This window comes from Oxyura jamaicensis, chromosome 10, assembly GCF_011077185.1.
Source record: "Oxyura jamaicensis isolate SHBP4307 breed ruddy duck chromosome 10, BPBGC_Ojam_1.0, whole genome shotgun sequence".
In the NCBI taxonomy this organism is placed as follows: Eukaryota; Metazoa; Chordata; class Aves; order Anseriformes; family Anatidae; genus Oxyura; species Oxyura jamaicensis.
Window position 1 is genome coordinate 4,201,609 of NC_048902.1, and position 13,398 is coordinate 4,215,006.

The window sequence follows — 13,398 nt, forward strand, 5'->3', positions numbered from 1 at the left end:
GGAAAGAACCTCTTTTAATAATCAAGCTTCTCTGCAAAGAAAATCTCAGCTTAAGAGTAACTGAAAGCTTACAGTTGCATGCAGTTACTCATTACCTCACTAGCAAATTAATTTTATCTATAACAATATCCAAGTGCAGTATTGTACTTCAAAGTGTATTTTAAGTCTGAACTTTATAGAAGCTACTCTAACATGAAACAAAATCACTTTTTTCAGTCAACTTTCTTTTTTCTTTTTGACTAGTGTTTGCCAATGAGATTATGGGCTCGGGCTAGGGCTAGTCTGGGTTCTATTAAGGAATCTGGTTTAAATTAAAAGAAAAAAAATAATCATCAAAGGTAACTCTAATAAAGTGTGCATTAATTAGTACTTTGAAAAAAAATCCTAGACTTATGAAAGAACTAGTATTGTCCTTTCACTATTTCACGCAAGTGTTCATGAGTTGTAGTTATTAAAACCATGTAAATTGATTTAATGATTTTCTGTATATTTGTTTTCCATATTTCCATTTTTAACACACAAATACCATTTTTGCACGGTTGTCTCAACAAAATTCATCCCTTCATGAATTTGATTAACAAGCTGGTGTAATATTGGCTTTGCTACAACCAAGATTGAACAACAGCACTGCCCAGTCACTGTTCTGCACTTTGTGGTACCCTGGCTACCATCGCTATACTGGAGCTATAAAGAGCAAAGGATTATAGATACAACTCTTCCCTTCTCCATTTCCATTGTAGAACAATTCTACTTTATTTAATCTAACTGTGATTCTCATTGCCTGCTTTCACATCACTATTCATCCCTGTGACAAAGGCATGTTATACAAGGGCAGGAGTTAGAAACTAATGGACAATCCTGTCTCACCCTCAGCACACTTCATCTGTGTAAAGCCACCATAGCTTCAAAGCAATTGCAAGTGGCAATTGCAGGAATCTGCAGAAAGTAACTGGAAACATGAGTGCAGAGCATATTTTGCACCAGCACAAAACGCCATTTTATGTTATCACTACACTTCTATTCATTCTCTGGCGTGATGACAATTGACAGTACAGTACTAGAAAAAATGCTGTCAATGTATTACACAAAATTAGCAGTCTTCTCTCTGCATCTTCCTTCCCAAAGAGGTTAGGAAATCCCTTAATACATTTCTAATATTGACTAACTGCAATTCAAGCCAATATTTATCACCTCAAAAAGTCATAATTTGGTAAGAAACACTTTAAGTGTGTGACCATTAAAATTGTACATTAAACAGTCTGCAACAACAATTGCCAACGTTTAGCACATGCTGGGAAAAACAAATCCCAAGGACAGATTTGAATACACTCCACTAAAAACAGGAGGCAGGTAATAGTGGGTAGTACGGCTTGGGAGCATGCCTTGTTTACAGAGAAAGTAACACACAAAGCTTTCTTTTGTTAAATGCTGAATTACTCCTGAACTGTGAGGGCACTGTTCCCCGTTCATCTTCCAAGATTTATTTCCCCCCCCCCCCCCCGCAGCAGTTCCATTGCTGAAGCTAGACACGAGTTACATGGTGTCAGATGACTCGGACAACTTTTCCCCCCACCACAGCAGTCTGATCCAAGTTCTCGTGATGCTTTAAAATGCTTTGAGAGGTACAGCCTTCTGCTGGCTGTCTGGGATCACGAGCTTCTTTGCTTATCCCTACCCACAACCCCATGAACCGATCACAAGAACACACGTGCTTTTACCATCAAAGTGGCTGCTTACTGTCAATGTTAAATTGAAGCCTACTTTTCACCACAGTCTATAAAAGAATAATTTAATTACAGGATCAATTAGGAAAAATCCTCAGGTAAAATAAATACTTGATTTCTCTATTGTTGAAAGTTTCTGTTCTCCCATTTCCATTTTGGTACAATCCGGCACGATGTTAAAAAAAATAAAAGCAACAGTAATTGAAATAAAAAGATTTTATTGTTTTTTATTCTTATCATATCCTAGCTAGATGGCAGAGAGGTGTAAGTTATTGATGATATATACAACTATAGACACTCAAATGAAATAAAATAATTTTTATCCTTTAAATACCTTTGGCAGGTATCCTTTATATCTGACAAAAGGAAAAAATGTGATGAAGAATCTTTGTCAGCAAATAGTATAATCTCTTAAGTATTTAGGTTAACTACGTAATGGCTACGAGCTTTAGGCAGCAGGGCCAAGGACATGACAAGGTTCCACTGAAAATAATGAAAATTCAGTCCTTCAACAGCCATGGAGATCTGGACAATACTTGCAAAAGCCACAGTGTCAGAACAAAATCCAAATTTAAGTAGATAGAATTAAATCTGTATTAAAGTGTTTTTTTGTTGTTTTTATATATTATCTGTCACACTGTGCTCCCATGACAACTGCCAAGTAGACCTTCATTACAATACTGGCAATGACCCCACAAAAAATACAAGAAATCACGTTCTCAAATCATACACAGTCTGCAATCCTCACTCAGTTCAATCAGCAGATACTGCTTTGCGAAACTACAAAATCCTTTACTTTTCAGTTGTAGAGTTCGTCCCAGACCATAGAGAATTAAATGACCACTTTCATTTCCTTGAAGTTCTGAACAGGATTTTTCTGTCTACTATTGATCTGAGGAAATATGCGACTGATTTCGTATTTTACTGTATGAACTCAGGGGTACATTTGCAGCATACAGGATTTAAATACAGTAAATACAGCTCCTAACCCTTAAAAGAAAATAGCTTCCAAAACGTTTTAAATAAAATAGTAGTTTACATCTCTCCTGCACTAAATTACAAAATTGTTTGATTGGGAGTGGTTTAGAAACTAAAATCATTTAACTTGTGTTTCAAGTCATGAATAGAAGGCTGCCTTCCACTGGTCACCACATACATCTACTGTAACACAGACAAAAGCAGCCTTATAAAGTTGACAATATAATCCCCATTTACAAAAAACACTTTTGTTTAAATACTGAAAAAGACCTCATTGAGATGCTAATCATATGTTGCATTGTGATTTCTGAAAGGCACTAAAAAGCATATTGTTTCAAAAGGCAGATATGTGGGTGACCAAAAAACATACCAAATTAAAGCAAAGATTAATCTTCCCCCAGTCTCTCCTAAATTAGCTATATGAGCATTTTTGTTGCCTTTGTCTCGTGTAAGATACTAAAAGTTTGATTCTATTTCACAAGAATTAGCTTAAGTTAACACAGTAACATTAGTGTTTGTTTTTATTTTTAATGCTACTGTAAAGCCTACCTTTTTTTTTATTATTATTTGGAAATGCAGTTCAATTCAAAAATATCTCTCAGGAGGGGCAAAAAAAAATAATCTCAAAAGCACTATTAAGAAAGCAACAGAAGCAGTTGTATACTTCAGGTATTTCAGACCACAGAAATCGTAGAAGCATCCAGGATACCAATGAAAAAAGCATTAAACTGTCCAATCATCAGGCACGCACATCAGACTGCCTTGAAAACAACAGGAGTGGTGCATTTTCAAATAGTGCTGCTTGGAATTAGCTTTAGGATGGGCTATTTTCAGCCATTCTGAGCGAGCTCCAATGCTCACTCATTTGGTGATTCGGAAGCCATATTGTACTGTTGCTTAAATGTGGCTCTCTGGAAAAGATTGAGACAATCCTCTCTGATAATCTGATTTTGTTTCTAACTGATGACTGATGCACTAGATTCAAGAGCAAAAACAGTGTAAGCCAACATACTACCATATAAATAAATAATTGAATATACATCCAATTCAGTTTAATAAGGCATTACTATGAACCAACTTCATTGCTAGCTTTTTCTAGCTCTCAAGTGATCAATTTACTCCTACAACAGAGATTGCTTCTACAAGACAGCAATACTAATTTTCATAAAATCAAATCATTTGGTTCTTTAAGGTATAGTTTATTTCATTAGTTGATAGAAGTGAAGAGTATTTTTAGTCCCCCTTGTGTTTACAGCACAAGGAACAGGGACAATCTTCCTGCTTGCCTTGCTCCTTTGAAACAGGGAAAATCTCTTATGTCCCTTTATTTCCCTCCTCCTATTTCTACAACAGGGTTAATAAAAACTCCTGTGAAGCAGATAAGGACTTATTTACAGAAAGTGCTATGTAAGTGGTAGTCCAGTATTCCCATTATCAGGCAGTGAATTTCAGTGATACTGAAAGAATTCAGAAGCATGAGCAAATTATTTACAGATAACTTGTTATAAAACCAGATCTTGCAGTTTCACTACAGGATTTTGTATTTTTTTACTACTTTTCCCAACTACTCTTCTCATGTTACAGTAGAGAACCATGCAATACTCCAAGAACTGTCCTTGCCTGTCCAACAGTTGCCTTGTTCCAGCAAGGCAAAAGACCTCCTCAGACTTCCACCTGCAATCCTCTGTAAAGCTGAAAATTAAATTCATTTTGCAACTTCCGAGAGCCAAAATCAGCAAGTGAAACACTACCCTATGGTGTTACTTCATTCTCAAATATGGGTCTTGTAAGTAGCAGGAAGATGCACATTTAAGCAGTCAGAAAACAAGTGCCACGTACAACGTACATATGACTCAGTAACTGCATTAATTCAGAAGCTCTCTGAAATTATGCAAGTTGTATTTGTTTGTATTTCTATCAGCTGAAGACTGATCATATATAAAAAGGCAGGCAGACAGCAGAACTGATGCATCAGTTCTGAAGACGTAGAAGTTCTTTATGGTACTTCACTGTCCTTCTGGACATTTACATCCAAAGGTAGACTTCTGAGGCTATACTCTTCAGCTAGTATTCCCTGTAGACTTAAGACAGAACTCCCATCAGAGCTGTTTAAAACAGGACATACTGGGTGCCACCACATCTTTTAACAAGCTATCTGAAGACCGTTGTGACCTATACATGCAGGTGAAGCTTTCATCTTCCACCAACACCACCGTTACTAGTTGTTGGTAAGTGCATAGGGTCTTGAACTTGAATTACACTTTATTTTGCAGATCACAGGAAAGATCAATCAGACCAGGGAGTGTTAAGAAGGCATTTTTCTAAAGAAACTTGTGTCCACTGAACAGAAAATACACTGCTTATACACTTAAATCTGACTGCAAAGGATTGCTTAAGGTAACAGAATAAGGAAAACTCAGTTGGGTTTGCCCTAAATCTTTTTCACACCATAAGTTTTAATCACGTTAGGACAGCACAATTCACATTGTCACATGCAAACCAAAGTCTCACCTGATGCTTATAAACAGCTTACCGTTTTTGACATTTAATAACAAAAATATTTCATCGGTAGCACAAAATGGAAGTACTCACTGATATCATCTTCATGATAGATAACAGAGTGGAACGGTAAATTTTTGTCCTTAATGTATCTCTCTGCTGGCTCAATATAAAAGGTCCCACTATGAGTTTGGATGAACCCTTCAAATCTTCCATCAATAACAGATCCATGGCTAAGACTCCCTTGCTCACCTGTTACGGAAAAAAGGTACTTTTTTTAATACCTTACTAAAAGCCTTCAGTCCTGTGCAAACTTCGAGAATACACTCTACACAAGGTGTTAATCAGACAATGCTAAGGCATGATACTTGCATAATTATCTTAATAGTGCAGCAGTTTTCAACTGCTAAAAACCTATTAATTATACAATAGTAAGATTCTATATAATAGCAGTAAAACATTCTTGCAGCAAATTTGTGTCTGAACTTTGAAGACTAAGAATATTCAACAGTAAGGCATGGTTGCCCAAAATCATAGTTCTTAAGTTCAATAGCTTCCAAAGCCTTCAGCACAAATCAGATACATAAGTGACAGACTTAAAAAGCATACAATGAAAAATTCAACTACATATTCCAGAATTGTCACATATACAGCATTAAATCTTATAATCAAGTGCTGTCATTATGCACCTATTCATACAATTATAAAAAAATCATTGAGTGTATATTGAATTCTGAAAGCTTTTTGAGGAAGATTTCCCTGTATGCAAGACACTGATGTTTCTCTTCAGGCATAACGCTCTTAAAACTGTAGCTAGGTTTAAATGTGGGATGAAATGATTATGTGTTTGAAACTTTTTACAATCTGGGTGTCTATTACAACATGCAACACCCCCAGAAGCCTTCTCCATAAAAAGCATAGAAGATTACTGAAAAACATTTCTACGCTTCTCCATTGAGGAGGGTTCAGAATCACACTATCAAATTATCAAAACTGTACTTCCAACTCCCATACCTCAAAAGCCATTTGACTTACTTAAGTCAACAAGCACGTTGGTCCACCTAGATGCATATTAAGCACTGTGTATACTTTTTTTCCCAGTTTAAAAGTCACTTTAAGACTGCAGGACATTACTAACAGATCTTCAGGAGCCAGTTAGATTTCTTTCAGATCTGAGACAAACTGTATAGAGGGACAGAGCAAGTCTTAATCCTCCTCTTCATCTACATTTAATTCCTTCATTCTCCTTCCATTTAAATCAATTTGATTTTATATTTACTGAAATAACAGACATCTGGTATTTTACCCTTAATGGTGGCAGTTCTATAGTCCTTCAATTTCTTTAAACTAAGAACAGTATCTGATTTTCTTTTTTTTTTTATTTAAATGCAGACAGCTTTTTCTTTTTTTTTTTTAATGCATCAGACTTATTCTATATAGAATAAGTTCATAAACAGAGTTGAGCCTCAAGTTCCATGGAAGTGTAAGAAATATCAAGAAAAAAAATCATTTAACTATCACTCATTTGACAATAAAAGCAGGGGGAAATTCATTTAGATGCATTATTAAAGTTTAATAATGAAGGTAACCTAATCATATAGATATTCACTTCCTGCATGTACATTTAAAAACTCCTGTATTAAAATGACTGCACTTTAATCCATTTTAAAGTGTAGTACTTACCATAAATGTGTCCAGTGTAAATATGGGAGGTATCATAATCAATTACTTGATTTGATGTTTCTACTTTAAAATCCTCACTAAAAAGAGATGTATCTCTCTTCATTCGAAGGTTGAAGTGCCTGAAGTGAATAAAAACAGATGGTAAACTGGCTTTGAGCTTCAGTGAAGCACTCAGTGAAGAACTTCTGACCAACACTGTAATGCAAACCATTTGCAAAATTGTAAAATTTACCAACAGAAAATGTTTATACTGTCCAAGAATTTGACCATAGCCTAGAAAGATTTCCTTAACCAAGACTATTTAGATGCTTTTGATACCAGAAGCTCAATCTACAAGATTTAAGCCAGAACATAGGTTTAGACCTGAGTGCATACGTCTAAAATGCTGACTGAGTTGTTTCCATTTCTCTAGAAGATGCAGATTTAACTATAGGAAAAATCAATTATTTCTATGAAACAGATGAGAAGCAGAATAATAAGAACCACTATCAGCTTCTTTTACTTTCTTTGCCAAAATTTAAGTATATCATAAATGAAATGTAGGTGAGCTAATTACTGTTTCATCTGAAACTGAAACATTTGTACTGAAGCAAATACTAAAACTGGTAGTTACGTGTGTAACTATGTAAACAACTCCACTCTTTTAATTATCTTGTCCAAATTACAACACTAAGTTCTTTGACGGAACTCCTACTGCTAGTCTTTGTACAAAACATGACATTCTTATCTTTGTAAGAAAACAAAAGTTTGATTCAGCAGAGTCACGTATCATAACTTGAGTGTTATACATGAATTCACAGAATGTTAGGGATTGGAAAGATCATCTAGTCTAATCCCCCTGCTGGAAGAGGAACACCTAGCTGAATTCATACCTGTGACATCCATTATTTCTGCATTTCATTTGTTATTTTCTTTAATTCTGTATCAACACATTGTTCAAATACAGATCAGTGAACTTATATTCTTGATTTTCTTAGATTTATCTCTTTTGCACAATCATGAATTTGAAGGAATATCATAGTTATGTCACCAATTTGTTACATCAAGAGTAGCCTTGGTAAGTTGACTAGCTCTGTCAGTCTTCATCCAAAAGGACATGACCAGTCTCTCAATACACAGTTTACTAATGATGGAGCTGACTTTCCACAGGGAAAGCTTATGCCCATTTGTACTAAAAGAAGAATAACAACAACAACAACAAAGGTCCACAGTGTAAAGTCAATTAGATACACTAGGAAGTAATTAGGCTTTATCCATATTAAACACAGAATATCTTCAATTTTCGCTTGCATATTAGCTATTATAATGAAACTACAGGATAAATATTTTGAAACAACTGTACATTAAAGTGTAAAATTCAAGACTAAAGCAAAAAGGCATGCCTATGCTTGAAAGGGCTCTATAGTGACTCATGTTGGCTATTCCACAATGCATACATTATGCTACAGTCAAACCAGCTTTATTTATTATTGTCGCCACAGTGAAAATGAATCTTCAAAGCAACCACTATCCTCTGGTGATGCATCAGAGTTATCTCCTATGAGGTTATAGGTTATGAAATTCTGAGATACAGCTATGGATGTGAAAGGTTAAACTTCAGCAGTTCCCTGTGACACTCAGGCTTACAGCCAAGCCAGCCAGCGCTCGCATTATTGTTTCAATATGGACGTAATATAGCTGGACAGATTCTCTTCTTAGAATGAGGAAACAACTCACTGCAGATGCACTTGAATATCAGTCACTGAAAAATGCACGTCAGCAAACAGCCACTAACTATCCGCGCGCGGACAGTACCCACACGTGGATGGTAACCATCCGCGCCTGCTTTACAAAAGCTAGCTAGCACTTACACTACCATGGACAGACAGGGTAAGAGTTCTTCCCCTTTAAGTCTTTACTAGCTCTAAAAAGCTGTCTTTTCATAACAGGATAACGATGACAATGAAATAACATGAATGAGCATCCCAGGAAAGCATCCTATACAAAATTATACAAGACATTATGGGGAGATGACATGACACTTTATTTTGTGTGGCTTTTCTGAGCAGAAGTTGGAAATGAACAGGTACAAAAAAAGTAACACTGGGATTGATAAGAACTTGAAAATTTTCACTCAAGTACGTCAAGAATTTCTACTCACTTTGTAACACTGTGCTCAGTGTGTTAGAAAGATTTGAACTTTAATTTGAATTTTGCCTGTGACCAAGTTCTGTTACTGACGATGGATCAGACTCCCTTCAAGTACATCTGAACTGAAGTTAAATGAGCAGAGACCCTCAGTACTTTAGAACAGCTCTCCTCCCATGTCTAACATATGAAGAAGACTTCTTACTGTGATTGGTCTATAATTCTGTCTGTGGTGAGCCAAAATTTCTACTAACCTCACCAAGAGCATCAAATATATGGCTATAATGATGTGTTGTTTTTTTTTTCTGGTGAAGAAAGTAAGCTTCCAGAAAAAAAAAAAAAAAAAAAAAAAAAAAAAAACAGACAAAAAATTTGTATTTGCTCAGAAGTGCAAAAAAGTTATTTTGCAATTAAACTTACATGAATACCACTAGAAAAATCTCAATTAAAAAGATAATGGAGAAACTTATTTCTAATAGCCATTTGCATCAGGAACTTCTATGTAGGTTTGAAAAACACTATGTAAGACAACGTAATACTTCATGTTAACTCTTAACTACGTTAACTCTTGTATGTGTAAGTGGAGTAGGAAAAATTTGGATGTTATCACAGAATGAAAGCGAATCATTTACCAATTTGAGCCTGAAATAAGAAAGTAGATAGATGAGCAAGCCTTAGGCCTCGGCTGGGAGTCATCCAGGGTATCTCTTCCTCAGTCACTGAATCACCTGAGTTAACATCTTACAAATTAGCATGACGTTCAGTGTTGTGCTTCTGGACTACCACTGCTGACTATCCTCTAACCACGCGTTAGGGTCAGTTTTGAGTAGATGGCCTGCACTACAGGGCTGTGCCTTTGTAGGGGCCAGGGGAAGCTGAGCACAGCTTAAAGAAGCTGGAAATTGTTCCTCCTGGGTGGCATCCCCTTCCCATCACTGTTATGCTACCTGTCACTTCAACATGGACTGTAAGAAGTTAGATGTACTAAATACAGTTTCACTAGTTTAAAACTAAGAAACCTCTATTTCTTTTTTTTTTTTATTTTTCTTTTCATTTCTTCCTTCTTCCTTTTGGCATTGGTACATAACACTAAATTGTAACTCAAATGCTAATTCAGTTATGCTGTAAATTATCTAATTATTAATATAATTAGCTCTCTTTGCAGGATTAGAGAACTTTTTCAAGTACAAAATAATGCCAATGTGTTTCATATGGACAATTCTCAACCATTGATTTCTTTATTCAGCCAAACTATTAGATAACCTAACACCTCAGAGCTATTTTTAAATAGCTCTTTTCTTGGTCATTCAAACATGCTTGATGGTAACAGGATTATCTGTCTGGACCGCTGAGCCTTCTCATTCTGAAAATGAAACGACTACCCTTCCTTTAGTTCTCCCCCATCAAAAAAAGGAGGGAGAAGATAAGCAGTCAGGGAAATAAAATAAACTATCAATTAGTCTCTACTTCTGAGAGGTAACAACTTTAACAAGTTACCAAACTTTGAACAACAATAATCATAAAACCCCATGTATTACATGATATCTGTAATAGGAAAAGTAAATTCCATTTTTATGGCTATGCAGAGACATGTTAATGCGCTTCTTACAAGTGTCACTGAAATTAATTGCACTGAAAGATGACAGCTTATAGCTGGGGAAACTCTAAATTGTAATGGCTTCATCAAACAAATGCATGGCTGGCAGGGACCCCAAAAAATCCAGCTCATCCCACTTTACAAAGATAGAATGAAGAATGCAGCCACCAGCCTCAGTAATGCATCTGATTTGTCAGTAAGAAATTTCCAAAGACCCTACAGAAAATCCATTTTGTGTCTCACCTGATATAGAAGTTGACCTAACGTTTACTGTAAATTTCTTCAAAGTAAGTATTTCTTCCCCTTTCTTAAAGGGGCTATACACTAGACTCTATCCTTCTCAAAATTACATGGAAGAGAATGCATCTCTGCTTTCTTTCCTGGGTTAAGTCCAGTAACTTCATGAATTGTTCTGAGGACAGAAGACTCCAATTTGTCTGTATCACTCATGGATATGGTTTCTAAACCCAGACACAACGGAATAAGAAAGAAGTTTCTGTTGCTGTTGTTTTTGTTTTGTAATTACCATATCTGCAGCATGTGTAGAGTTCTCTGTGCTAGCACCTGTAGCAGTGCAGACTAAGCTATTTCCTAAGCTAATTACACACCAGGCAGAAGGTAATCATTTCCAGAAAAATAACGCTCATTTTATTTTCACACTTACTGATTTGCATAAGACATTTCTCAGCAGCAGGAGTGTCTAGAATAGGCATAAATCAATTAAGACCAAGATATGACCTTGCTTACTTATTGCTGCTTCTGTCTTACACATACCTGGCAACTTAATTTAGTTACTGTGTGGCTGCTCATTTGACTGAAGCCAGAATTTTTAGTAAAACTGTTTACGTTGTTATATAATCGGCTTTGTTAAAAAAATACATTTTCCCATGCCTTGCTCATTAACAGCAGTACCCTAAAGACTATCAAGAGGTAGATCTTGACTTTACCGTAGTTTACCTCAGGGAGACTATATCAGACTTGCAAATACATAATGCAGCAACCTGGTGATAATTGAAGAAAAATAGGTGATAGTGACATGTTTAGTTAAAAATACACTGGTTTCCCATGGGCTCCAGTTATTTGCATCTTGTGCTCTAATCACAGAGCAAGCAGTTTTAAACAAAAAGCTGTGTGCATACGCTGACAGCACAAGACAAAAAGAACATTAAAGGTGCAAATGCAAGAATTAATGTTTAATCTGTTATTCCATTTCTTTTCATTAGGAGTCTAGGGTCAGTGATTTTGCCATGATGAAACATTAAAAACACTAGGATACTGACAAAGTCTGCAGACTGTTTTCCAAAACTGGCAGAGAAAGATACTATCAACAGTATGCAGAAAGGGTGCTCAGTGCTTTTTCTTCCCTATTTTTCCTCCATCGGATTCCCATTAGCAACCAGTGGCAGGCTAAGGATGCAGAATCACTCAGGGACCGGAGGTGACTGTTAAATAAAAAAAAATTATATGAAAAGAGGAAGATGGAAGAGTTACTCCACAGTTGGAAAAAGTGCCTGAGAAAAGGAAACAGAAGGTTATGGGCTTGCAGCAATATGCAGTGTGACAAGGAAAGTCCATCTAGGTTCATACTCTACTTCTTGGTAGGAATCAGATGCACAATAAATCTTTGCAGATGTGTTTCTGTGAGTCTCCTCACAAGGCAGGATCCAGAAGATACTACTCTGCTTGAGGTACAAGTCTTTTACCCTTACTTTTTCCCATTTAAGAATTCAAAGACTCTCTCATCTCTGAGAAATTGAAAGAGTTTATTGCTGGAAAATAATTTGAGCCTCTCTTTCTACCTGCCCTCCACATGAGGCATCACAAAATCTAAGTTCAACATCCACAGGCTGTTCGACTCATTCCAACCCTGAACTGTAAGAAATGGGAGACAGCTTAACAACTGAAAAATGGGTTTAAACTACTTACAGGTGAAAATCGCACTTAGGGACATTATTACTTTACACTGCTTTTACATACTAGTAAGCCCACACAACATATCCATCATCATGTAACTGACAATTCCCGAGGTCCATCTACCTGCACTAAAGAAAATGCATCTTTGAAACAGCAGGTGATGGGGTCTCCAGGTTTAGAGTTCTTTCTATTAACTACGTTGATGCAGGTAGAGAATATCAGCCTCTAGTAGGTATTTACATAAAAAACAATCTCGACAGCATCAGTACACTACGCAATCCCAAATAGAATGCTTGCAGCTAATGTTTGCCACTGACACCCCTACAGTGGCTTTTCTAATTGCTCAGAGACTTCTTTCCCGACCTTCAGAAGTCAGACCGGCCAAGCTTGTTATTCTAGAAGCACCTAACTGAGGAGGTAGCCTTCACCTTAAACAATGTGCCACTGATTATTCTTCGTATACGTAGCTGGAAACACATAAGCTGGCTCTGACAGCAGAAACCATCCAAGTAGGTTAACAAGTAGCTACACGTTGTCCAGTGTACACTCCTAGAAAGTAGGTCAAGCATTTCTCTGTCCTCAGGAGTACAGTGCTCAGATTTTAAGAGCAGATAATCTTTACCCAGGGCTTATTTTTTTTTCCTTTCAGTACAAACTTTTAGTTCGGAGAGTTAAGTACAAACTCTACGCCACTTAGTTTCCTGTTCATCCAAAACAACCTTCCCACCTGTATTTACAGAAGGTTTGAAAATGTGCCACGTTCTAACAGATTTCAAAAACAGGTGAGGGAAAAAAAAGAAGCAAAACAAAAACCAAAAAAACAGGTGAAGAAAAAAAAAGTAAGCTACTCCATGAATCCAAACTAAAAAACTAGTT

At 36.3% G+C, this 13,398-nt stretch overlaps 1 protein-coding gene across 1 annotated transcript in view; it reads right to left on the reverse strand.

Annotated features, from left to right (window-relative positions):
* ADAM10 (ADAM metallopeptidase domain 10) overlaps positions 1 to 13,398 on the reverse strand; it is a 50,669-nt gene that overhangs the window by 20,514 nt on the left and 16,757 nt on the right. The window contains exons 3-4 of the mRNA XM_035335533.1: positions 6,885 to 7,003; positions 5,295 to 5,453 (exon numbers count right to left, since the gene is read on the reverse strand). Of these exons, the coding sequence (XP_035191424.1) occupies positions 5,295 to 5,453; positions 6,885 to 7,003 (278 nt within the window). The remainder of the gene's footprint in view (positions 1 to 5,294; positions 5,454 to 6,884; positions 7,004 to 13,398) is intronic.